General features: G+C 40.0%; 1 protein-coding gene across 1 annotated transcript in view; it reads left to right on the top strand.

Annotated features, from left to right (window-relative positions):
* LOC147027040 (gametocyte-specific factor 1-like) overlaps nt 1–25,717 on the top strand; it is a 56,571-nt gene extending 30,854 nt beyond the window's left edge. The window contains exons 6-8 of the mRNA XM_085883136.1: nt 22,636–22,737; nt 23,505–23,552; nt 25,065–25,717. Of these exons, the coding sequence (XP_085739262.1) occupies nt 22,636–22,737; nt 23,505–23,552; nt 25,065–25,134 (220 nt within the window). The 3' untranslated portion in view covers nt 25,135–25,717. The remainder of the gene's footprint in view (nt 1–22,635; nt 22,738–23,504; nt 23,553–25,064) is intronic.
* Nucleotides 25,718–26,211: the final 494 nt, after the last annotated feature.

Below are 26,211 nucleotides of genomic sequence, written 5' to 3'. Positions count from 1 at the left end.
ACGGTTAGTTTGGACTTTCGCGGTTACCTGAACTGAACATTGAGAACTTGTGGTATTATAGAGATGCCCGTCACCCCCACACGGGGGTAATTTTCTCAAAATGAGATTTCCACCTGTATATTCTTACTATATCACCAATTTTGAACTTAGGCTTTCTGGCATTAATCTCTTTTTCATATTATAATTTTGTAAATGTTTCTGATGGCTTCATTTTCGTTGACGTATGAATCGTGTCCTTGTACTTATCTACAATGTCCTGAATTAAAGATAACCATTGTTGAGAACCGAGTTGAGTGAATTTTTTATATAGTCTCTCTTTTAAAGTGCAATTAAAATGCTCAATAACAACTGCTTTTCCTTCATTAAAGGTGCTGGAAATGTAATGTTATTTTAAAGAAAATTCATAAATGTTTTGTTGTAGAACTCTGTACCCTCATCAGTCCACAATTTTTTAGGTTTTCTCTTGCTTTTATTGAATATCTGTTGGAAAGCTAACATAAGAGTATTACCAGTTTTGTTTTTCAAAGGGACAACCCATGCATATCTACTCCTCAAATCAATAACGGTTAAAGCATACTTGTACTCCTTATCATAATTGTGTTCAATTAAATCAGCGGACCAGATATAATCAACTTCCTTGGAATAAACCTTCCTTGTATGAAACTTTGTGATTATTGGTTTATGTAATTCGTCAGTTAATTGCTCTTCAAGCCTGGTGTTGGCTTTGTGGTTAGGGTGGCGGCTTGGGATCCTCGGGTCCTGAGTTCAAGCCCCGTTGGCCGCTGAATTCAAATACACCAGGAGGTTGACTCAACCTGTCATCCTTCTGAGGTCGGCAAAATGAGTACCAGTGTACTGGTGTGGAGGACACTGCATCAGCGGCATAGCCACGTCCCAACCAATGATGTAACCGGCAGCCATAGGCTGCACCAGAGAGAGAGAGAGAGAGAGAGAGAGAGATTGAGATTGAGATTGAGATTGAGATTGAGATTGAGATTGAGATTGATTGTTCCACACAGAAATACTAAAATGGCCCAGACAATATTATAGGCACCTTTTAAAAGTTGTGAGAAACTAGTGCGTGGCCGTACGTGTAAAGAAAAATAAAAACTTTCAAACCACGTGCCAGAAACAACCACACAGGCCGTTCCTTTGCTCTCGCGTGCCCATACGTGCGTGGCCGTACGTGCAAAAAAAAAACAACTTTCAAATCGCGTGCCAGAAACAACAGCCACACAGGCCGTTCCTTCGCTCTCGCGTGGCCGTACGTGAAAAAAAAAAACTCAAACAAACACACAGGCCGTTCCTTCACTCTCGTAAACGACGATTGGATTGAGGCATTGTATTTATCTATAAATGCGCATAAGAAATCGAGAAATTATTAGAATACAGTAAGTCATCACTATCCGGAAGTCCGTATGTTGTAACCTGTAATGGGGAACGCGCTCGAACTTGGCCATAACTTGGGAACCACTTGTCCGATTAATTTCAAACCTTGAAAAGGCAAACAAACAGAGATTGCTGGAATTATAGATAGAAGATAGATACTGTGGGTGCAAAACGCCAAGCAACGTGTCCTGTCATTGGTAACTAAGGCGCCCTTTCCCCATCGGCCACGCCTACGCAGCAACGTGTCCTGTCATTGGTTTGGTAAATAAATGGCCATAACTTGGGAACCACTAGTCCGATTAATATCAAACATTGAAAAGGCACATACTCAGGTTCCCAGCAATATACCTGGCAAGTTTCAATTAGATCGGACCAGTGGTTGTCGAGAAACAGCAGTCCGACACACACACACACACACACACACACACACACACACACACACACACACACACACACACACACACACACACACACACACACACACACACACACACACACACAGCTGGAATTATAGATAGATAATTAATTAGATTTCAATCAGGTGATTCTTCTTCACTTTGGAATTGAACTCACCTGTGGTGGGTTGCAGGTGCTTGCAATATAAAAATCACCAATTCAACCAGTTTAAATGGAGTGAAGGAGTCATTTTGTTGTTTTGTGTCACTGTGTACCGCAATGAGCATGGAGAAAAGAAAGAAAACTTGAGAATTGTCTGAGGTCAGACACAAGATTGCAATCTAGCATGGACAATTTCAAGGCTACAAGTTAATCTCCAGAGACCTTGATGTTCCTGTGTCCACCATACACAATGTTATGAGGAAGTTTAAGGCCAATGGCACTGCATCCAACCTCCCTGGACGTGGCCTCAAGGGAAAACTTGATTGAAGATTGCAGTGAAGGAGTGTTCGAATGGTGGAGAAAGCACCTCAATCAACTGCCAAACAGATTTAAGCTGACCTTCAGACACAAGGTACAACAGTTTCAACTCACACCATCCGTCGCCAACTCTATGAAAGGGTACAGAGTTTTATGGTAGGAGACCCAGGAAGACCCCACTGCTAAGACAGAGACATAAGAAAGCCTGACTCAAGTTTGCCAAAACACACCTGAACAAGCCAAAATCCTTCTGGGAGAATGTCCTGTGGAGAGATAAGATGAAATTAGAGCGTTTGTTCAAGCTCATCATCTCTGTTTACAGAAAACAAAATGAAGCCTTCAAAGAAAAGAACACCTTACCTACAGTCAAACATGGAGGAGGTTCAGTGATGTTTGGGGTTGCTGTGCTGCCTCTGGCACTGGGTGCCTTGAATGTGTGCATGGCATTATGAAATCAGGAGATTACCAAGGCATTTTGGAGCGCAATGTTCAACCCAGTGTCAGAAAGCTGGTTCTCTGTCAAAGGTCATGGGTCTTGCAGCAGGACAATGATCCCAAACACTTCAAAAAGCACCCAGGAATGGTTCAAGCCAAAATGCTGGACTATTCTTAAGTGGCCAGCAATGAGTCCAGATCTAAATCCCATTGAACACTTGTGGGGAGATCTGAAAACAGCAGTTGGGAGAAGGCACCCTTCAAATCTGGGAGAACTGGAGCAATTTTCACAAGAATTTTGGGCCAAACTGACAGTAGAGGGGTGAAGGAAGCTCATTTATGGCTTTAGGACATGCTTGACTGCAGTTATTTTGTCCAAAGGCTGTGCGACCAAATATTAAGTCATGGGTGTCAATAATTTTGTCAATGCCGTTTCTTTTTATTTTCTCATTTAAAAGAATCTTTAAGTTCTGTAATATTTACAGTGAAATAAAGAATTGTCGAAACCAAATACTTTTGTCAATTTCAACGTATTGTTACGGTGGTGGAAATTCACAGAACACCATTCAGGTTCCCCAGAGATCAGTTATTTCGATAAGTACGTGTTTTAGGTTAGATTCTCCAACCGATGTATAACGGGTCTTGTTCGTGTGCCGGGCTGTGAATCTTTGAGGTAGCCGTTATTCTTTTCTGTCTTTTATTTTCAACCACATCTCAACAACGCCATCAACTCCTGACACCAGTGTTGAAGATATGAGGGTGGAGCGGGTTCGGACGAGCGCGTCAATCACTGTCCGTAACCATTTTGGGTTTTCGCACCCTACTCTCGACAGCCAAATGTTACAGATTCGGCGCCACCCTAACCACTGCCGTCTCCGGGGTTATAACGCCTGCTGGTTCAGCACAATTCTCGGGTTACGCGTCTCGAACCACGATACCAAAATGCACCTGTACCTTGCCAGCTGGGGGAATAGACCCCGGTTACAGACTTTTTTTTTCTTTTTTTTTATACCTCTGCTGATTAAGTCGCTGAAGGCATGTTTTTGGGTTGTCCGTACGTACCTATTCCGTCCATGCTAATGTTCTCTGCTTTCTCTGCAAATGCTTATCCAATTGACATAAAATTTTCACCACAGGTGCAACGACTCATGTAGAATGTTGTAATGATAATTATGATGTCATAGGTTATGTGATGTGGCAGCCAGGTTGGAATAAGGGAAAACCTTTAGACCTTTGTATCTCTGAAACTGCATCATGGAAAAAATTTAAACCTGGCACATGTCATGTACTCCCCAATAGGAAACCAGTGTGATTTTTTTTTTAAATGATGTCATGGGTGACTTCATTATGACGTTATAATTGCATACGTCTAACGTTTTATCCGATCAGTATTAAAATTTTGAGGGTCATCTAGGGGCTACATTGTATGGGGGAAAAAATTGATGACGTCATCAGTCATGTCATTTGGCAGAAATTTTTTTTTAAAAACATTAAAACCTTCAAAAATCTTCTACAAAACGGCTGAACAGATCGAGGCGGCCCTTAACAGGTACGATCGCCTATCAATGAGGAACAAAAGGTTATCCACCTACGATGTTATAGGACTGTGTCGGAGTGGCGACCTGTCCAGGATTGTGCCAATAAGACTGCTAAGGTAGCACCAACACTGCACAGAGTAATGTCCCAATGAATGTCAGAGGTCACATGATTTGGGAAAACTTGAAGCTTGGCACATGTGATGGATTTAGTGTGATGTATTTAATTTGATGCATTTAATGTGATGTATTTAGTGTGATGGATTTCGTGTGATGTATTTCGTGTGATGTATTTCGTGTGATGGATTTAGTGTGATGGATTTAGTGTGATGTATTTAGTGTGATGGATTTAGTGTGATGTATTTAGTGTGATGGATTTAATGTGATGGATTTAGTGTGATGTATTTACTGTGATGGATTTAGTGTGATGGATTTAGTGTGATGGATTTAATGTGATGTATTTAGTGTGATTTATTTTGTGTGATGGGTTTAATGTGATGTATTTAGTGTGATGTATTTAGTGTGATGTATTTAGTGTGATGTATTTAGTGTGATGTAGCCTGGTGTGTTGGCGCAGTGGTTAGGGCAGCGGCTTGGGATCCAAAAGGTCCTGAGTTCAAGCCCCGTTGGGCCATTGAATTAATACACCAGGGGGTTGCCTCAGCCTGTCATCCTTCCGAGGTCGGCGAAATGAGTACCAGTGTACTGGGCCGGTGTATACCCCGGTTAAAATAGGTGTACCATATCCCTGTGTCGTAAGAGGCGACCAGGGTTGCGTCAGGAAGGGCATCCGGCGTAAAACATATGCCAAATCACTATGCGGATCATACGGATGATCCGCTGTGGCGACCCCTAACGGGAGCAGCCGAAAGAAGAAGAAGAAGAAGAAGAGTATTTAGTGTGATGTATTTAGTGTGATGTATTATTTAGTGTGATGTGTTCAAGGTGATGTGTTTCATGTGATTTATTTAGTGTGATGTATTTCGTGTGATGTATTTAGTGTGATGTATTTCGTGTGATTTATTTAATGTGATGTATTTAGTGTGATGTATTTCGTGTGATATATTTAATGTGATGTATTTAGTGTGATGTGTTTAGTGTGATGTGTTTAATGTGATGTATTTAAGGTGATGTATTTGGTGTGATGTATTTTGTGTGATTTATTTGGTGTGATGTATTTAGTGTGATGTATTTAGAGTGATGTATTTGGTGTGATGTGTTTAGTGTGATGTGTTTAATGTGATGTATTTAGTGTGATATATTTAATGTGATGTATTTGGTGTGATGTATTTAATGTGATTTATTTAGTGTGATGTATTTAATGTGATGTGTTTAAGGTGATGTGTTTAAGGTGATGTGTTTTATATGTTGTGTTTAATGTGATGTATTTAGTGTGATGTATTTAGTGTGATGTATTTCGTGTGATGTATTTAGTGTGATTTATTTAGTGTGATGTATTTCAGGTGATGAATTTAGTGTGATGTATTTATTTTGATGTGTTTAATGTGATGTATTATTTAGTGTGATGTGTTTAAGGTGATGTATTTGGTGTGATGTATTTGGTGTGATGTATTTCGTGTGATGTATTTAATGTGATATATTTAATGTTAGGCATTTAGTGTGATGTATTTGGTGTGATGTATTAAAAGTGATGCATTTAGTGTGAGGTATTTAGAGTGATGTATTTGGTGTGATGTGTTTAGTGTGACGTGTTTAGTGTGACGTGTTTAGTGTGATGTATTTTGTGTGATGTGTTTAAGGTGATGTGTTTAATGTGATGTATTTCGTGTGATTTATTTAATGTGATGTATTTTGTGTGATGCAATTAAGGTGATTTATTTAATGTGATGTATTTAATGTGTTGTATTTGAGGTGATGTATTTTGTGTGATGTGTTTCATGTGGTCTTTAATGTGATGTATTTTGTGTGATGTATTTAGTGTGATTTATTTAGTGTGATGTATTTAGTGCGATGTATTTTGTGTGATGTATTTAATGTGATGTATTTAGTGTGATGTATTTAATGTGATGTATTTAGTGTGATGTATTTGGTGTGATGTAGTTAGTGTGATGTATTTAGTGTGATGTATTTAGTGTGATGTATTTAAGGTGCTTTATTTAGTATGATGTGATATATTTCATGTGATGTATTTAATGTGATGTATTTAATGTGATGTATTTAAGGTGATGTATTTCGTGTGATGTATTTCGTGTGATGTATTTAGTGTGATTTATTTAGTGTGATTTATTTAGTGTGATGTATTTAAGGTGATGTATTTAGTGTGATGTATTTAGTGTGATGTATTTCGTGTGATGTATTTCGTGTGATGTATTTAGTGTGATTTATTTAGTGTGATGTATTTCAGGTGATTTATTTAGTGTGATGTGTTTAATGTGTTATGTTTAATGTGATGTGTTTTATGTGATGTATTTAGTGTGATGTATTTAATGTGATATATTCCATTTGATGTATTTTATGTGATGTATTTAGTGTGATGTATTTAATGTGATGTATTTAATGTGATGTATTTAGTGTGATGTAGTTAAGGTGATTTATTTAGTGTGATGTAGTTCGTGTGATGTATTTGGTGTGATTTATTTAGTGTGATGTATTTAATGTGATGTATTTAATGTGATGTGTTTCAGGTGATGTGTTTTCATGTGATGTGTTTCATGTGATGTATTTAGTGTGATGTATTTAGTGTGATGTATTTTGTGTGATGTATTTAGTGTGATGTATTTAATGTGATTTATTAACCTCCGCCATCAAAGATCAGAGGTTACTGTTTTCACCCCTTTCTGTTTGTTTGTTTGTTTGTTTGTGAACAGTATTACGGAAAAACTCTTTGACGGATTTCGACGAAACTTGGTGGGGGGATTCGGTATGGTCCAATGATCATGTCATTAGATTTTGTACTTGGTTGAAAATCCAATATGGCCGCTATGGCGGACATTTTGAAAAAATAGTTGAATTTTTTTTTGCATTTCTACATGTTTTAAGTGATTTCCAACCCCCCCCCCAAAAAAAAAAATTGTTAGAGAAAAAAATGCAACTTTTTTTTCCAAAAAATTTCGAATTTTATTTTTTTGGGGGCATTTCTACATGTTATAAGTGATTTCCAACAAAAAAACATGCCAAAATTATAATTGCGGCTGATTTTGGAACTTCAGGTGGATATACCCACGTAAAATCAATTTCTGTCTCAAGGAATCTAGTCATGATGAATGAATTGAGTATGTAAAAGTTAAAAGTAAAAGGGAAAGTTGCAAACTATAACTTTGTGAGCACTGTTGACGTCAAATTGAATGAATAGGATATCAGGTTCACTTGAGTGACCTAGCAGTTTTGGCGGCAGAGGTTTTGCACTCTACCGAGTGCTCCCCCTCGAGTTAACCTCCGACATCGAAGATGGATGGAGGTTACTGTTTTCACCCATTTCTGTTTGTTTGTTTGTTTGTGAACAGTATTACGGAAAAAACTCCTTGACGGATTTCGACGAAACTTGGTGGGGGGGGTTAGGTCTGGTGCAAGGATCATGCCATGAGATTTTGGACTTGGTCCAAAATCCAATAGGGCTGCTATGGCGGCCAGTTTGAAAAAATATTTGAATTTTTTTTTTGCATTTCTACATGTTTTAAGTGATTTCCACCCCACCCCCCCCCCCCAAAAAAAATAGTTCGAGAAAAGAAAATTTTTGCAACTATTTTTTCAACAAAATTTCGATTTCTTTTTTTGCATTTCAACATGTTTTAAGTGATTTCCAACCCCCCCCCCCAAAAAAAAATTTTTGTTGGAGCACAAAAAATTTTGCAAATTTTTTTTCAACAAAATTTCGATTTTTTTTTTTTTTTGCATTTCTATGTCTTATAAGTGATTTCCAACAAAAAAAAACATGCCAAAATTATAATTGCGGCTGATTTTGGAACTTCAGGTGGATATACCCATGTAAAATCAATTTCTGTCTCAAGGAATCTAGTTATGACGAATGAATTGAGTATGTAAAAGTTAAAAGTAAAAGGGAAAGTTGCAAACTATAACTCTGTGAGCACTGTTGACGTCAAATTGAATGAATAGGATATCGGGTTCACTTGAGTGACCTCGCAGTATTGGCGGCGGAGGTTTTGCACTCCACCGAGTGCTCCCCCTCTAGTTTGTTTGTTTGTGAACAGTATTACGGAAAAACTCCTCTACGGATTTGGACGAAACTTGGTGGGGGATTAGGTATGGTCCAAGGATCAAGCCATTAGATTTTGGACTAGGTCCAAAATCCAATATGGCCGCTATGGCGGCCATTTTGAAAAAAATATTTGAATTTTTGTTGTTGTATTTCTCCATGTTTTAAGTGATTTCCAACCAAAAAAATAAAAATAAAAATTGTTAGAGAAAAAAAAAACTGAAAATTTTGCAACTTTAAAAAACAAAAAATTCGATTTTATTTGAAAATTATTTGAATTTTTTTTGCATTTCTTCATGTTTTAAGTGATTTCCACCCCCCCCCCCCAATTTTTTTTTTTAAATGTTGGAGAAAAGAACTATAACTCTGTCAGCACTGTTGACGTCATATTTAATGAATAAGATATAAAGTTCACTTGAGTGACCCAGCAGTATTGGCGGCGGAGGTTTTGCACTCTACCGAGTGCTCCCCCTCTAGTTTAATGTGATGTATTTAGTGTGATGTATTTAGTGTGATGTATTTAATGTGATGTATTTAATGTGATGTATTTCATGTGATGTATTTAGTGTGATGTGTTTCGTGTGATTTATTTCATGTGATGTATTTAGTGTGATGTATTTAATGTGATGTATTTAGTGTGATGTATTTAGTGTGATGTATTTAGTGTGATGTATTTCATGTGATGTATTTAGTGTGATGTGTTTCGTGTGATTTATTTCATGTGATGTATTTAGTGTGATGTATTTAATGTGATGTATTTAATGTGATGTATTTAGTGTGATGTATTTAGTGTGATGTATTTAGTGTGATGTATTTCGTGTGATGTGTTTAATGTGATGTGTTTATTGTGATGTATGTAATGTGATTTATTTAGTATGATGTATTTAGCGTGATGGCTCAGTTAATGCCTGCAGAGTGACCTCAAGAATATACCTGTCAAATTTGGACCGATGATTTTTAAAAAAAAAGAATAAACCTTTAAAAATCTTCTCTAGAACATTTTGACAGATCGAGGGGAAACTTCACCTATGTTCCCCAAGCCTCGGGGATACTAGGGTGTTCACGAATAATTAGGAGGTCACATGGTCTGGCAGCCATATTGGGTTCAACGATGATCTTAAAAAAATTATTTGTCTTGAACCGCTTCATCAATCGATGTGAAACGTCCCAGTTATGATCTGGTAGTCATGGGGAATATATGTTTTAAATTTCCACCTCATCGGACGTATGCTCTGGCAGCCAGAATTATTTAATATCTTGAATCTGGGTTCAGGGATTTAAATTAAACTTGGTGCAAGGATGTAAAATTATGTAATAATATAAGCGGAGGCATATCTCGTGACGAGGAAGAGTGGCCCTTCTACTTTTTGGGTGTATTGGGCCAAAATATTTTTTGTGCCCAGTGCCCCCCAAAACAACTTCGAATTGCGAACATACCCTGTGGGAGTTCATGTGTACAACTCTCACGTGAGCGATAACACGGATGACATAGTTTTGAAATTTGGTAAGATTTTCATCGCATCAGAAAAAGAAACCAGAACACCTCACAAGAGTGAGGCTAGTTTCATATCATCATTTGCGACTTAATTTTGCGTTGGGCATCACCCAGCGCATTAAAAAAATTTTTTTAATAACCGTTTAAACAAAATGGGCCGAAAGGGCATTTTCTCAGCCCAAAGGGCCGGAATCGCACTTTGGGCTCAGTTAATGCCTGGGGAATGGTCTCTAGAATATACCTGTCAAGTTTGGTTCGGTTCCGTTTACGAACAACCGATAAATAGCAATTTTTTAAAAATGGGCTGAGAGGGCCGTTTGTCGACCCAAAGGGCCATAATCTCACTTTGGGCTCAGCTAATGCCTGCAGAGTGACCTGAAGAATATACCTGTCAAATTTGGTCCGGTTTTTTCACGACTAACCGAGAAATAGCAATTTAAAGAAAATGGACTGAAAGGGCCGTTTCTCGGCCCAAAAAGCCAGAATCGCACTTTGGGCTCAGTTAATGCCTGGGAATGGACTCCAGAATATACCTGTCAAGTTTGGTTCGGTTCCGTCCACTAATAACCGAGAAATGATTTTAGGAAAATGGGCCGTTCCTTGGCCCGAAGGGCCGCAATCGCACTTTGGGCTCAGTTAATGCCTGCACATATGTGTCTAGTATATGCCTGTCAATTTTCATCGAATTCTGTTCACGAATAATGGAGAAATAGACGTTCAAATGAACTGTACACAAGAAAAGAGAGAACGCGTGCGGTGCTTAGACCCCGTGGGGTGGAAGACACCATGGGGTAAAAACCTTAATGTGCCTCTTGGGTTCACTTCTGTTTATCCATCCACAATCATCAGTTTCTTATCGGAGAACAACGTAATTTAAATTTAATGTTGTATTTTTGACAATCGGAAAATGAACCTGTAGTCCAGCAGTACTTTGGTTCTGAATTTGTCTCGATCGCACATGTGCAGAGAAAAATGAGATAATTTTTTTCACTCTGTCTGGCAGTCAAACAAAATTGAAAATCATTCCAAACAGGAAACTTAGTTTTTAAGGTCATAAAGGACACAAACAGGCACAAATAACTAATGTAACATGTTGAATAAGGCGGTGTAATAGACACTGCGTCAACAGCCGTAAACTTTCGGAATTAAAAAAAAATAATAATACTACAGTTACATCTCTATTTTATTTAAAGGTCCCCTGACACGCAAAAGTACTGAAATTTCATTTATATATGTCCTATAGGAGTTTTTCATCGTGATTTCAGATGTGACAATGTTTTTTTCACAATACTCATTCTGTAAAATGTAAAATTAAAAAAACAAACCTCTTCAGGAACGCCCCTAAAAATTCTCCTGAAAGGGGTGTAACCCACATGACGTCAATTACAGGATTACAAAGGCTGCACGTAAATTACTCGGGTAGACGGACATTAAAACGGGCAGAGAAAAAAAATAAATTAGAAAAGTACACTCATGATCCGATATAACCAAAACCCACTTAATACAGGAAATATAATCCAATCAAAATGGCCACGGGCACACAACAGAGGTTGCTCAGCGAGGTCTTTTGGGCAGACATTATGGCGTTAATGAGTGCAGTAATTCCCCAAGTAAAGAAATGCACAGAAAACCTAAGGGGGTAGTGAATGCTCTGGTTCACAGTGGAGCGAGGGTAATTATGGTAAACTGCTCCATTACATGATGTGTGATCCCCCGTCCCCCCCTTTATAAAACACTTGTATTAAAAGTCCTGCAAATGTATATGGTATTCGGTATTTATTTATTTTATAAGACCAAAATGCTGTGCTCACTGAAAATAATCTTCACAGCAATGGATGTTCAGGTGAAATTTAAAAATCTTCCCCAAATATAATTTTTGTTTGCATTGTTTTTTAGATCCTCGTGGAGGATCTCTAAGTCTTACTGACGTTGTTCTTGTGGACATTTTTGTTTCACAGCCTACAGTTTTCATCGAAACTTCCTGAAACTTGGCGTATATATGTAAAAATACCCTGCACAGACAGTAACCATCTCCGATTTTGAAAATTCCTCCTAGAAAAAAGTTATGACATCAAAATATCTCCACGAATGGAAATCGCCTAAAAAAATTATCTCCGAAACTAAGCAAGCTTTTTGAATTCTGTTTGCGGGAATCGAACAGGGCATTAGCAGAGATGAATTATGCACATATGATGCATCACTATGACTTCATATCAATTTTTATGACGTCATTCCTATTTTTTGACATTTTTTGTTTCACAACCCAGAGTTTTCATCGGATCTTCGTGAAACCTGCCATGTATATGAGCCCCTAAGAACCATACCGGGCCATCCCACCTTTTTTGTGAAATTGAGTTATGAACGTCTTCAGGTGCACAAAACTGATACCTTTCAGGGCCAAAATGGCCAACCCATCAGAATATATTATGATAAGGATATAAGCAAAAAACCTCTCTGCCTCTGTTAATATGCATCTGCATTGCCAGAGTATGAATGGGCCATCCCACATTTTCCCCATGATTCCATGTAAACACTGCGGCCAGACATCTGACAGATGCTGAGTATTTTATCCTTAGGTATTTTTTATTGTCATTAGCTCATTGTGACACAGGAGACTGAGAACTTTGAGTCCCTTTTTCTCAAAAGTACACCAAGATGGGATGGCCCGGTATGGTTCTTAGGGGCTCATATGCAGAAAGCCCACGTGCAGGCAGTAACCATCTCCGATTTTGGAAATTCTTCCTCGAAAAAAAAGTTAACGTCATAATATCACCACGAATAGAAATCGCCTATACCATTATCTCCGAAACTAGTTTGTTTCACAACCTTTTTCATCGAAACTTCCTGAAACTTGACATATATATGTAAAAATACCCTGCGCAGACAGTAACCATCTCCGATTTTCTAAATTCCTCCTAGAAAAAAAAAGTTATGATGTCAAAATATCTCCGCTAATGGAAATCGCCTAAAAAAATTATCTCCTAAACTTGGTAAGTTTTTTTGAATTCTGTTTGTGGGAATCGAACAGGGCATGAGCAGAGATGATGTCATTCCTATTTTTTGACATTTTTTGTTTCACAACCCAGAGTTTTCATCGGATCTTTGTGAAACTTGCCATGTACGAGGTGTGTTCAAAAAGTATCCAACATTAATTTTTCGTGCGTAAACAAATGAAGCTAGGGAGGCATGGTTTGGTGCACGTATGTAGGCGATCCTAATCCGTATACGTGAATATTTTCCCGCCTGCAGAAGCTGTCAGTCGCCGACAGACCGCCGATGAGTGAGGAAGTGCAAGTGAGCGCCGTCGGATTTTCGTTTTTGACAATGACGGAAAAACTTGAACAACGCTACTGTATCAATTTTGTGTAAAGCTTGGCGATTCCCAAGTGGAAATGATCCGCAAGATTCAACAGGCCTTCGGGAACGAAGCAATGGGCACCACACAGATAAAAGACTGGTACAACCGCTGCAAAGATGGTCGCACATCAGTGGAAAGTGAAGCACGTTCTGGTAGGCCCTCAACATCCCAAAATTAGATAGTCATTGACCAAGTGAGGACCCTGCTGATGCAGGATCGTCGAGTCACGATCAGAGAACTTGCAGACGAGGCGGGTGTCAGCATTGGATCCGTTCATTCCACTGTGACTGAGGATTTGGGCTTAAGTAGAATCTCAGCGAAGTTCGTGCCAAAGCTGCTAACGATCGAACAGAAGCAACTCTGTTTGGAGATCGCACAGGACATGCTGGAGACAGTGAACAGCGATCCCAACTTCTTCAACACAGTGATCACTGGCGATGAGACCACAGTGATCCGTCATTTTGTCAAAAACGAAAATCCGACGGCGTTCACTTACACTTCCTCATTCATCGGCGATCTGTCGGCGACTGACAGCTTCTGCAGGCGGGAAAATATTCACGCATACGGATTAGGATCACCCACATACGTGCATCAAACCACGCCTCCCTAGCTTCATTTGTTTACATACGAAAAATTATGGTTGGATACTTTTTGACCACACCTCGTATATGCAGAAAGCCCACGTGCAGGCAGTAACCATCTCCGATTTTGGAAATTCTTCCTAGAAAAAAGTTGACGTCATAATATCGCCGCTAATGGAAATCGCCTCCACCGTTATCTCCGAAACTAGGCAAGCTGTTTGAATTTTGTTTGCGGGAATCAAGCCGGGCATTAGCACATAATTTATCGCAAACCTGATACATCACAATGACGTCATATTCGTTTTTATGACGTCATCATTAAGAGGATGAGGATCTTAGTTCATTTGAGCTTGTAACAATTTTGACAGTATCATCCCCAAAATGCATATTTTGACATCAATTTATCAAAATTTTCTGGGGGCATGCCCCCGGACCCCCACAATGAGGAGTCGTTTTACTCTTTACTTTCCTTTTTTCAAATGTTCTGCAGTTTGACCCACGTATGTTAATGTTCATACATAAAATTAATATATTTTTTCATTCAGTTTTTGCATGATTATTGGAATTTAATTGCTTCCTTTTTCTTCTTTATATCCCTCGTGGCACGTCTGAATAAAGTGTTGGGAAAATTTTATGTTTTCGGTGCAGTTATCGAAGATTGATCAACTCTAGTTTTTGGGTATCTTTTGGAACTGTGCATTTAAATTGCATTCTCGCTTCAAATTTTTTGGGTATCTTTTGGAACTGTGCATTTAAATTGCATTCTCGCTTCAGTCATTTGGTGACTACATATTGCTTATATAGGGGTGAGGAGAAACTGAGAAAACTGAATGAAGGTAGGATTCGCAGTCCTTGAAATTTCCTGGAAAATGGAAAAGCATTTTCTAGTGTTGGAAATTCCTGGAACACTTGTCCAAGTCCTTGAAACTCCTAGAAAATTGCGCAAATATAAATAAGCTGCCATGCCCTGGTCGGAATTGCCAGTCTCTCGAAGAGAACCAAAGAGATTGTCACCAATTTTAACCTCCCCCAGGGCTTTACCATTAAAACCAGCTGAAATCATTTCTCAGTCTGGACCAACAGCAGAGTTAATTCTAATCCCCATCAATAGATTGATCACATCCATCCTTCCATTGGGACCATACTCGATGTAGAGCGTTGGTGCTACCTAAGCAGTCTCCTGGGCTATTGGGCACAATCCTGGACGGGTCGCCACTCTGATGCAGATTGATCACGTTGTGCTAATTTAGCTGCTAAATTAATTATTCCTGAGTTATTCCCCTCAAATGTTCTTGTCTTCTATCTGCCCCTAATTATGTGCCAATGGCCTCTGGTGCTTATCCATTCACACGAAAAATATTTGATGACGTTACCACGATGCGATTTCGACTTTATACATATAATTGTAAATCAGTGGGGCTGCTGCGGTGCAGGTGGTAATTGTGACATACAGCTTGTAAAGTACTGTGCTGTACCTATCTCTGCGTCAACACTGCTTTCTGTGGAATCGTAATCAATTCCTTTGTTTTTGGTTGTTTTTGCCCTTGGTGATGTCTAACCATAGCTCCCAAGAGGGAAACCGTTGCTGGTGTTGAACCAAGTGCAAACAGTTGAGGAAAGTGATGTTTTTGACACACAAAGTAGAGGTTTTGTATAAGCTTGGTCGAGGTGAAAGATTCAGTGGAATAACAAAAATAAACAAGGTTTCATTCTTATTCTCATGGTTTATTCCAATGTCACTTGTTAAAACATTTATATTAAAAGTCCTGGAAAATCACTTTTTTCTCCTGGAAAATTCCTGGAAGTAATGTCTTTTATGGTTGTGCAAACGATGAAATGAGAAGGTATGAGGAAGGGAGATGTGTGGGAGAAAACTGCCATGAATTAACTATGAATCCAAAAAACAACCTGAAAATGGTTTAAAACCTTTTAAAATGACCCCCCCTCCCCCCCCCTCGCCGTCAAAGACGTTTCCTTTGAGGTTTGACACACCTCGATGTTGAACCGTTTCCTGTTTCCGTCAAACTTCTCACACACAAACTTTTATAGTAGAGGCAAAGTTTAGGCTCATGTAAGAGTGAGGTGATTTAATAGTTGTAGGGGAGAACACATGGGCATATGGGGATAAAAACCCTAGCCTCTCAAGTTGTATTTATGGGAGTTTTGTGCAGTCTTGAGTTTTATCCCCTGGGTTTTCTTTGAAAAATAAAATTTCTGATGAGTGCTGTCTGGATAACCTAAGCCCGAAAAGGTGCAATGGATGCACATGCCTGAGTTTGAATCTTGAAACTGTTCATCTCACATGATTGCTATCTTGTCTCTCCCTCTCTGCTCATCGTCACCAAACGGCGGAGGTATAATTCAGTCTTCCTGTTCCGTTTGCAGAATCTGTATTTGCTTCTAACTTTATTCTGTTTGAGCTAGTTGAAAGTTGATTTTTATGTATGACATCATCACATTCCGGTGGGTAGTGCTTAAAGCACATCTGTCATGGCCTTGGCTATTTTTCTCCATTTCTTCAGTTCTTCACAGGATTATTGTTGTGTTCGATGGCCCTATCATCCTTTCAAATTCATCTCATAACTTATCTATGTCTGCTACTATGTAATGCAGTATATACCAGCAAATACCACCCGTCCTTTCACTGACGGGGACAGAGAGAGAAAGAAGGGAGAGTGAGGAGGGAGAGAAAGGAGGGTGAGTGCCTCTGCACTCACCCTCCTTTCTCTCCCCAAAAAAGTGGCCATCTGCACAACCCGCACACTCCCCGACACTGCGGGCTCAAAACGCAACAAAACCAGAGTTGGTGTCAAAGCCACCCAATTCTCGCCTGTTTATACATTTATCGTTTTTAAAAGACTAGTCTAATAATATTTTTTGATAAAGCATTGCAGTGAAGTCTGATCCAAATAATTTTAAAGCAATATATGTATTTGTATATTGTAATCAGTAAAAAATAGTGTGGTAGATAAAAACATTAGAATGGAAATAACTTGCACCAAAAACTTTAACATTTTCACGCTCATGCCGGGGGTATCGCTATAGCTCTCTGTTCTTCGAAGAGGCGATCTAAAAAACACCACAACACAACATAACCACCTCCAAACGACAACACAACCACCTGTGGGAAATTATCACAACCACCCATTGTTTATCACTTCATAAAAGTTGGAAGAGGGGTGAGAGAGGGAGGAGGGGTGGGGGAGTGAAGACAAACTAAGAAATGGAGGGAAGGAATGGATGGAAAGTGGATACTGAGTAAGTTCCACAGCTGTTCATGAACACATCTCACAGAGTGAGCATGAGGTGTCAGGAATGAATGAGTTCCCACCTGCTGTTACTTCGTCTGCCATTACATTCCCTGCAGCATCTGCAATGAGCTTGGGTTTTGGAAACAGCTCTCCCCTAATTACCTCTAAAGTACTCCACCGGGGGTGCGTCGCGGGCGATGCTCAGCATGACCGCTCTGAGGTCAAGGTTACATTTTAAACTTTTGTCAGCTTTAACTAAGACAACGGAACACACATTTATTTATGCACTTAATTTACATCTATCTTCGATATATTACTGAAACTCTCATCTTGTTGGGTGGTCGCTAGACTACCCTTATTCTCAGGTTTTCCGTCTGTCTGTATGTCTGTCTGTCTGTTTGTTTGTATGTAATGGACAGCTCTGGAGGCCAGAGGAGTCAACCAATTTTGATGAAACTTGACTGTTAGGTTCATACCAGGATCTAGTTGTATACTTTTGAGCACCGTTGCTATTAGTCCAGCAGCCATTTCTCATATGAGGCCAAATAAGGAAATTCGTTCAACACCCCCTACAGAAAAGGTTTGACTTGACAGGGTGGTAGAATAGACCCTATAGAACACCTCCAGGTAGTATGTGGTTTCAAATTGTGGTATCATTAAAATTCTACAGGCCATTATACATACCAACGGTACTTACCAAGAGGGTCACTGTGGGCGAGCAAAATTTAGGGGGAGGGGAAACGTAAACGTGATTATCTTTGTCTGGACTCAACCAATTTTCAATCTTGAGTTATCATTGGCTTCCTATTATATAATAATTCTCTATCAGAGTTGTTGTTTTTGTTCGTCTTTCGGCTGCTCCTGTTAGGGGTCGCCACAGCGGATCATCTGTTATGATCCGCATACTGATTTGGCATAGGTTTTACGCCGGATGCCCTTCCTGACGCAACCCTGGTCGCCTCTTACGACACAGGGAATAATCATTGTTTCGCCATGATTCCGGGCTACTCTACACCCTCTCATAGCGTGGCCCAGCGCAGAGCACCCGTCCTCAAGCGATCCTCCAACCAAAGCCTCCGAGTAGCCAGATTACAGGCGTACGCCACTACGCCCGGTAATTCTCTATCAGAGTATGTACAGTTATTTGAAAATGGCCTTTGCCATGGCATCACCAAAGCTAAAATATCACACTAATTCAAACTTTCTGACATTTTTAATTGTGTTCTCATATGAAGGTGAACGGTGTTTCTCAATTACTACTGGTATGTAAACATTTTGGAAATCAAACGCTTAAAGTATTGTTCTGCAGAAATTCATATACATACAGAGGCGTGCATAAATAAAACTGCAACTGTTATTTTTAGCGTTCGACTTTTACTAGTGTATAGCAACACGCAAGCACATACATCAGAGCCGAGCATAATAGTTGTCCTTGGCAACACGGAAGTACATTAGTGAAAGCCGAGTATAATACTTGTCTCTGGCGGCACGGAAGCTACTCATTCATCATAGTGGATGATATTAGTTATCATGGTCGACACTGGGAGCTGTGCATGACAACACAGAAGCACATGAGTGAGAGCGAATCATAATAGTTGTGCATGGTTGCACGGAAGCACATTCGTCAGAGCGGTTTGTAATATTTGTGTCTGGCAACAAGGAATCACATTCTCTATGGAAGCATGAAGATGTCATCTGTTGTAACTTTTAATCAGCGTCTTCTTCACCACTGGATTCAAAAATTGTTCTTGGATTTTCACAAGTATCTTCGGCCATACATGCACATGCTTCTGTGCATGGCATGTGGTTGGTTCTGCATTTGCAGTCGGCTCTGTGACATAGAGACTTCTTGCAGTGACAGACAGTCAGCTCCGGAAGACCCCGTGGTGCTGGATCTTTGGTCATGAGCACAGGCTGCAGGGCACCATCCTGAATTTTCCAGCCATGTCCAGCTGCTGGTGGAAGGCTCTGTGTAGGCTCCAATGCTCTCTTCCATACATAGGCCTGGTAATTTCCTCGCTTCATATGTTGCTGTAAGCTGTCGAATGTAGGGGGGAGATTTTCATTTCTTTGTCCCTTTTGACAGAACTGCCAGTATCTCACATTGTTCACTTTACTCCCAGCCCCCTTGGTTGTTGAGTACATTGCACATATGAAGGCTTCGCATGCTTCTGAAGTGCTGTTGCTGAGCTCGGGTTCTTCTCCAAGCTGTCCCAGACTGGTCTGATGCTCTTTACTGTCAAGTAAGACATTGAAACCCTTTTTCCTGCCGAGTCCTGAGAGTGCACTGTTTGAATCGCACCCAGTGAGTGCGTGGAAGCCGAGTAAAGCATTACACAGCTTAGGTCCAAGTTTGTGTGCCAAGCTGTGGATAGGAATATACCTAGCTTTATCCTTGATTCCAGTCCGAAACCACAGCTCCCTGCACTGGAGTTTTCTGTTGTGTGTGGTGCAGAGGACAGCCACATCTGTGTCAGGTGATTGAATCACAATCCTGTTGTGATAATGAGAGGCATGTTTTGCATGTAGCAATATTTGTGTGTCTGCCTCTTCATGATCTGACTTGAGGGGAACCAGTTATTCGCAGTGCCCTCTGATGACGAGCACAGACTTCTGCGGGTTCTCGAAACCACCACCGATGACTAGGTGTTGACCATCAAGCAGAGTGTCTACCCCCATGTGGCACCATGTGTCTGCCAAGAAGGCACACAAGTTGACTTTGTTTTCTACATTTCCAATGTATTTGATCCACTGCTTTGGAATAGGAGTGGCTGGCCCTTGGATTGTCACCTCTAAGACTGCAGATGTTCCTCGTTTCTCTCGCTCCCCAGCTTTGATTGAGAGGCTGGAGTACCGGTCGAAGACAACATCAACCCGCTGACAACCATTCCGACGTAGAGGGGCAGTAACCAGGCTGTAATACTTGAATGCCATTTCACCGAAGTTTGCAGCACCAGCGGACTTTGTCATCTGTACCATCTGGTTGTACAGTTGAATGAATATCGACATTTCTGTACATATTCTGAATGAGAATTATAATACGAAGCCAATGATACCTCAATATTGAAAATTGGTTGAGTCTCGACAAAGATATTCACGTTTACGTTACCCCTCCCCTAAATTTTGCGAGCCCACAGTGACCCTCTTGGTAAGTACCCTTGGTATGTATAATGGCCTGTAGAATTTTAATGATACCACAATTTGAAACGACATACTACCTGGAGGTGTTCTATAGGGTCTATTCTACCACTCTGTCAAGTCAAACCTGAACGATTTCATTTTTTTCAGGTCCTTGCTCCTGTACTATATGGATGCCACCGTTGCCTCGCAACGGGACTTTGAAATTTTTGAAAAAATCCGAAATTTTTTTTTTTTCAAAAATCAGCTTCCGCGCTTTTATGCGCACTATAATCAACCTCTTTGTCAAAAAATTTCAGCCCGATCCATCAAAAACTGTATGACTCGTATGCAGTTATATTACTATATGCTTTCACCCCAACGTTCGCGTTGGGATTCCCTAACGTAGGGTTAGGGAATCGAACACAAATGATGAATGGACAGTTGCTCGTCATGTTCCTATATGGAACAACGAACGGCAAAAATGCCATCTGATGTGTTCTCTTATCTACATATTTCAAATTCGCCTTAGTTTAGCGACCACTCATGTTGCCTACCGGCTTGTATATATGTATGTATGTATGTATGTATGTTCCCAAAATACAGCCAAAACGGTACACGATAGCGCAAAATTTTTAGGGCCATCTTACTCACCATTCTCCTGCGGTTTGCAGTATCAAGTATCGTTCAAATTGGGAAACGAAAAAAAAATTATTAAAAAAATCATTTCCCGATTCAGTCAAGTACTCTTCGGGATAATTTGATCAATGCAAACAACCTCAGCAGTATAATTTGCTGGAGCTATCTTTTTTTTTTCTTTTTTGAAATGATTTTTTTATCAACCACTGTCACAACAGGAACCCAACAGGTTCATGGGTTGTCTCGTATATTACTAAAACCCTCATCTTGTATGTATGCATGTATGTCACCGAAATACAGCCAGAACAGTACATGATAGCGCAAAAATTTTAGGGCCACCTTACTCACCATTCTTCTGCGGTGTGCAGTATCAAGTTTCGTTCAAATCGGGCAACAAAAAAATTATGAATAAATCAATTCCAGATTCAGTCAAGTACTCCTCTTCTGGATTATTTGATCAATGCAAACAACCTTAGTGGTATAGTTCGCTGGAGCTATCTTTTTTTTTTCTTCTTGAAATGATGTTTTTTCATCAACCACTGTAACATCGGGAACCCAACGGGTTCACGGGTCATCTAGTTATCACTTAAAATTGTCTTGAATGTCAGTTTGTTATTTTATTTTCATAAACGACAGTTGTGATTAAAAAAAAAAAAAAAAAAGTCCTTTACACCGCCATCTGCTGTCTTGCCATGGCTTACAAGAATCGGTTTGGTCCTTCCATCCATCCATCCATTCCTTCCCTCCATCTATCCATTGATAAGAAACTGCAGGCTTGGTACTGTGGGGCATAACAGAGGCAGGTGGGGCCTGAACTTTGTACGTCGATTTGATGTATTTTTGAATGTGTTTTGCAGAGGGACAGAGCAGAGTGACAGTGTGGGTACTTTTGCCATGGCCTGCAAACTGATATCCAAACAGCTTGTAGAGCGCTCACCAAGTGGCTTAAGCACCCAAGCAAGCACTCCAACAAAATGGTTGATAAGGAAGGGCAAGCCTGGCAAGTGATAAACTATTGCCGATCCGTCATATTGGACAAATTTACTTATTTTTTAGCAGTTGGAACTGCTGCTAAGGTCAATTTGGCATTTTAAATTTTGAAATTTGGCTTTGGTTAAGAGATTCTAGTGCTTATGCCATTTCCGGAAATAAAGCCATGAACACGAGCGACTCCGAGCATTTATAAGTATTACGATGTATCGAGCGATTTGTCGGTATGAAGATGAGACATTCGATAACAGGAGTGAGGAAAGTGAAAAAAAAATTGAGTACTTTATCGTTGAGAAACCGTTGCGGCCTGTTCCAAGTCAAGGCATTGCTGAGTAGGTCAAAAAAATGGCGAATTAAGACCCCAACGAGCTGACAGAGGGCTGATTAAGGGATTGACCAAGGATGATGCCTTGATAATGGATAATTAAATAAAGCCATTAATTATATTCAAAAGAGATGTTTAAATTATCCCAAACACCCAGTTATGATTCATGCACTTCCTTGGAGTTCCCCTAGTATGCATTCAAAAGTTCAGGCCATTAGGTTTCATAGTTTTGGAGTGGAGAGGAGACACATACTGACATTACATACACACGCACATGCACCACTGGATTTACCAATGGCCTGCACAGGGAGATCGCAAGTTCCTGTCGGGGCCCATTTAAAGATCAATGCTTTGGGCCTTGTCCAGGAAGAAGTGGCATTTTATTGGTTACTTGTTGCTTTGCTGCTAAAAGAACCATGGTCGTTTGTGCGGAGTGTAGTTTTGTGATGGTACGTACGTGTTTCTTGCAGCTCTGTTCCTCGCCTGCCTAACAGTTTGCCAATAGTCTGGAATGAAGCCCGAAAAAGAGATGAAGATGAGAAGAGTTTCTCAATGGGAAGGGGCAAAAAACTGTAAGTTTTGTTTCGATTTTTTTTTTTTTTCATTATTCGTTTGTTCCTGATACACGGAACCCATGCTGACGGAAAACAGACTTTTTTTGGAATGCCATCTGCATTTTCCATCCAATAATCATGAAGCTGTTTAAAAAAAATCTCTATGGGTAGCAACTCCTAAGTTGAAAATTTTGGGTCGATCGCTCAAGCGATTGTGGAGAACACCAATTTAAAATCGAACAAAGGTGAGAAAGTGAGAACGGAAAAGAAAATAGGGCTTCGGCCGACATTCCACAACATGGTCAAGGGTGGTTCTGGATGCTAATTACAAGTTATTATTATTATTATTATTATTTTAAAGGTCTTTCCAGTGCTTTACCACCATGCTTGAGCACCCTGTTAATATCTACATAGTTTAATGATGAACCATTTTGCACTTAATGGGCTCAGAAAAAGAAGAGTTGACCTGTTGAGTAAACAACAGCATCAGGTTAGCAATCGGAATTGCAGGATGCAAATAAATCGAGGTTTTTCCTTCCATTATATAAGTTCATGGGTGAATTCCCCAAAGTTTTCCATTCCTGGAATCGTGCCAAGATCAAATGTTATTGCTGAGCTTTATTGAACACAAACCATTTAGCATGGCTCATGGTGGTGAGAAGGCAGTGGCGAGATGTATTGGAGGAGTAAAGCAGATTGGTCATACATGTTGAAAATGTTCATCTGATATTGTTTTATTGCTTCATTCATGCCAACCACCACTCCTTGTCCCTTCCAACCCACAGTGCTCAAATTGCTGCAAACTTTGGCAAGAATCGGAGCGTAAAGACTCGGTAAGTTTCACTCTGGGTGAAAGTTGTTGGTGTAGAACATCATCTTTGGGTTTTGTACAACATGCCGTAGCAATCATATCATTGGCAGACTTCACAAATACTTGTGTACCCCTGTAACATCACTCCTGAGCTCCACCCCTGTACCTATTGGTCAATGGCGTCTTTGGTGTTTACCCTTTGACCATAGGGAACATTCACTATTATATTTATTTTAATTTATTAATTTGTAACAATGTGGTACATGACAGGTTGTACGATGGGGGGACGCCGACCATCTTTATCCCACATGATTCCAAAGATGTTTCGTGCAATGATTTGGCTCGAGGTTGAATGGTCTGTATGTTCACGTTTGTGCCATAACCATTGAGAGAATGCATTGTAAAATTTAATTGATATACAGTTTTTACCCGTCAGCCCGAATTGGTTAAGGGGTATTGTCCTCATAGGCGTTGTCCGGGCATCCGTCCGTCTGTCTGTCAACTTTTGGTTTCCGTCAATTTCGAGGAGAATGCCTTGTCCGATTAAATCCGTTTTTGCAGGGTATGTTGGGGTTGAGTAGAGGAAGGTTCCTTTCGAAAATGGGCGCGCTGCGATTTTCAATGTGGCCTCCATGGCAGCCATCTTGAAATTGGTTTCCGTCGATTTTGAGGAGAACGCCTTGTCCGATTAAATCCATTTTTGCAGGGTGTGTTGGGGCTGGGTAAAGGAAGGTTCCTTTCGATATTCAGTGTGATGCGATATCCAATATGGCGGCGAGGGCAGCCATCTTGAATTTGGTTTCCGGACAATATCTTGAGAACGGCTTGACAGATTTGTTTTATTTTCATGGGGGTATAATGGGGGTGGTTAGAGGAAGGTTCCTTTCGATATACAGCACAATCCGATATCCAATATGGCGGCTAGGGCAGCCATCTTGAATTTGGTTTCCGGACAATAAATTGAGAACGGCTTGACTTATTGATTTCATTTTTGTGTGATATAATGGGGGTGTTTAGAGGAAGGGTCCTTTCGATATTCAGCGCAATCCGATATGCAATATGGTGGCTAGAGCAGCCATCTTGAATTTGGTTTCCAGACAATAACTTGAGAACGGCTTCACACATTGATTTTATTCTGGCGAGGTATAATGGGGTCGAGTAGAGGAAGGTTCCTTTCCAAAATGGGCATGCTGCAATTTTCACTGTGGCCGCCACGGCAGCCATCTTGAAATTGGTTTCCATCAATTTCGAGAACGCCTTGTCCGATTAAATCCATTTTTGCAGGGTGTGTTGGGGTTGAGTCGAGGAAGGTTCCTTTCGAAAATGGGCGTGCTGCGATTTTCAATATGGCCACCATCTTGAAATTGGTTTGCCTCAAGGGGCTGAGGGGTTACGCCCGCTTTGCGTTGCTATTTTTTATTATTGGGTGGGGATGGAATTGTGCTGATTAATTTTGTATTTTCGTAGATTTACTATTTTACTCTCCATTGCAGACCTTGATCTGTTCACCGAGATTTGACACTTTTCTCTCCAGGGTGCCGAATGGTCTTGATGCCCGAACTGCATGCATTCCGCCAAAGAAAATGGGGGGAGGAGACTTTTAACTTCAGATCCTGCCGGCCATCAGTGTCTGGGTAAATAGTCGTGTGGTTGACGAGTTTTATTTCTACACGTCTTCCCATTGACCAGGTCCTTTACCCTCCGTTGCTGAGGTAACATAATTTTTCCCCCCTCCATCCCTCCACTCCCATTTTATCTTGTGCGTTTCACAATTATTTCTCAAAAAACCTTTTTTTTTCTTGCATTATCATCGAATTGTGGAAGCTTATGCGTGTCAGTGAAACCCATGTTGAGGAAAACCATGTGCTGATGAATGGAAGCATATAATGAGTCGATTCTGAATGAAGCAAGAGTAACCTGAATGAAAAGGTGGGAAATGTCTGTCTTAAGATGTGACAAAGATGGTAGGCGAGCAAGAGAGCCCAGGCCCGAGAGGGATGTGCACGGTGCTGTAACACGGGTCTGAATCCTGGCCCAGCTAAAAACTCACACTTTGGTGTTTCACCTGCAGGACAAGGCATTGTGTGCATTGTCCATTGCAAAAACATTTATTTGTTGTTTGAATTTAAAAGTGATTGCCATACTTACCATGATCTTTTTCTTGCATTAAAGGAGTTTTTTTTCAAAGTGGTTGTTTTGTCTCCTCAGAGAAGGAGACGGTATTACATTTGGGTCTATCTGTTTGTTTGTTTCTCCGCACAGAACTTTCGTGTTTTTCTCCGCAACCGCTTGTCAGATTGAGACAATTTTCAACATTGGTGCGACGACTCTACTCATGTAGAATGTTTTAATGATAACACAATGTAACAAAGATTTTGTTTTAGTGAATTTTTTGGTTGTTTGTCTTTTATTAGGCCGTAAGAATGAAGGAAATTCATATCTTTCATGTCGCAAATCGTTACTAAGGAAATGACATATTTTTTGAAAAATAACAAAAAATTGTATATTTACATTAGAAAATTGCAGAAAAATGTCTTTGAACATAAATTAAACTATACAACAGCGTTGAAACATACAGGGATATGCTAATCAGAAGTAAAATATAGCATACTACATCTTCGATAAGACTGTTTATTGAAAACACAGATTTTCTGCTCTTTCTTCGGTGAAGAGGCTGGGTT

Source organism: Eptatretus burgeri, chromosome 5 (genome assembly GCF_056783735.1).
Source record: "Eptatretus burgeri isolate ZD-2024b chromosome 5, Ebu_testis_v1, whole genome shotgun sequence".
NCBI lineage: Eukaryota > Metazoa > Chordata > Myxini > Myxiniformes > Myxinidae > Eptatretus > Eptatretus burgeri.
Note: the sequence above shows the minus strand (reverse complement) of the source record. Positions and strands in the feature narration are given on the sequence as shown.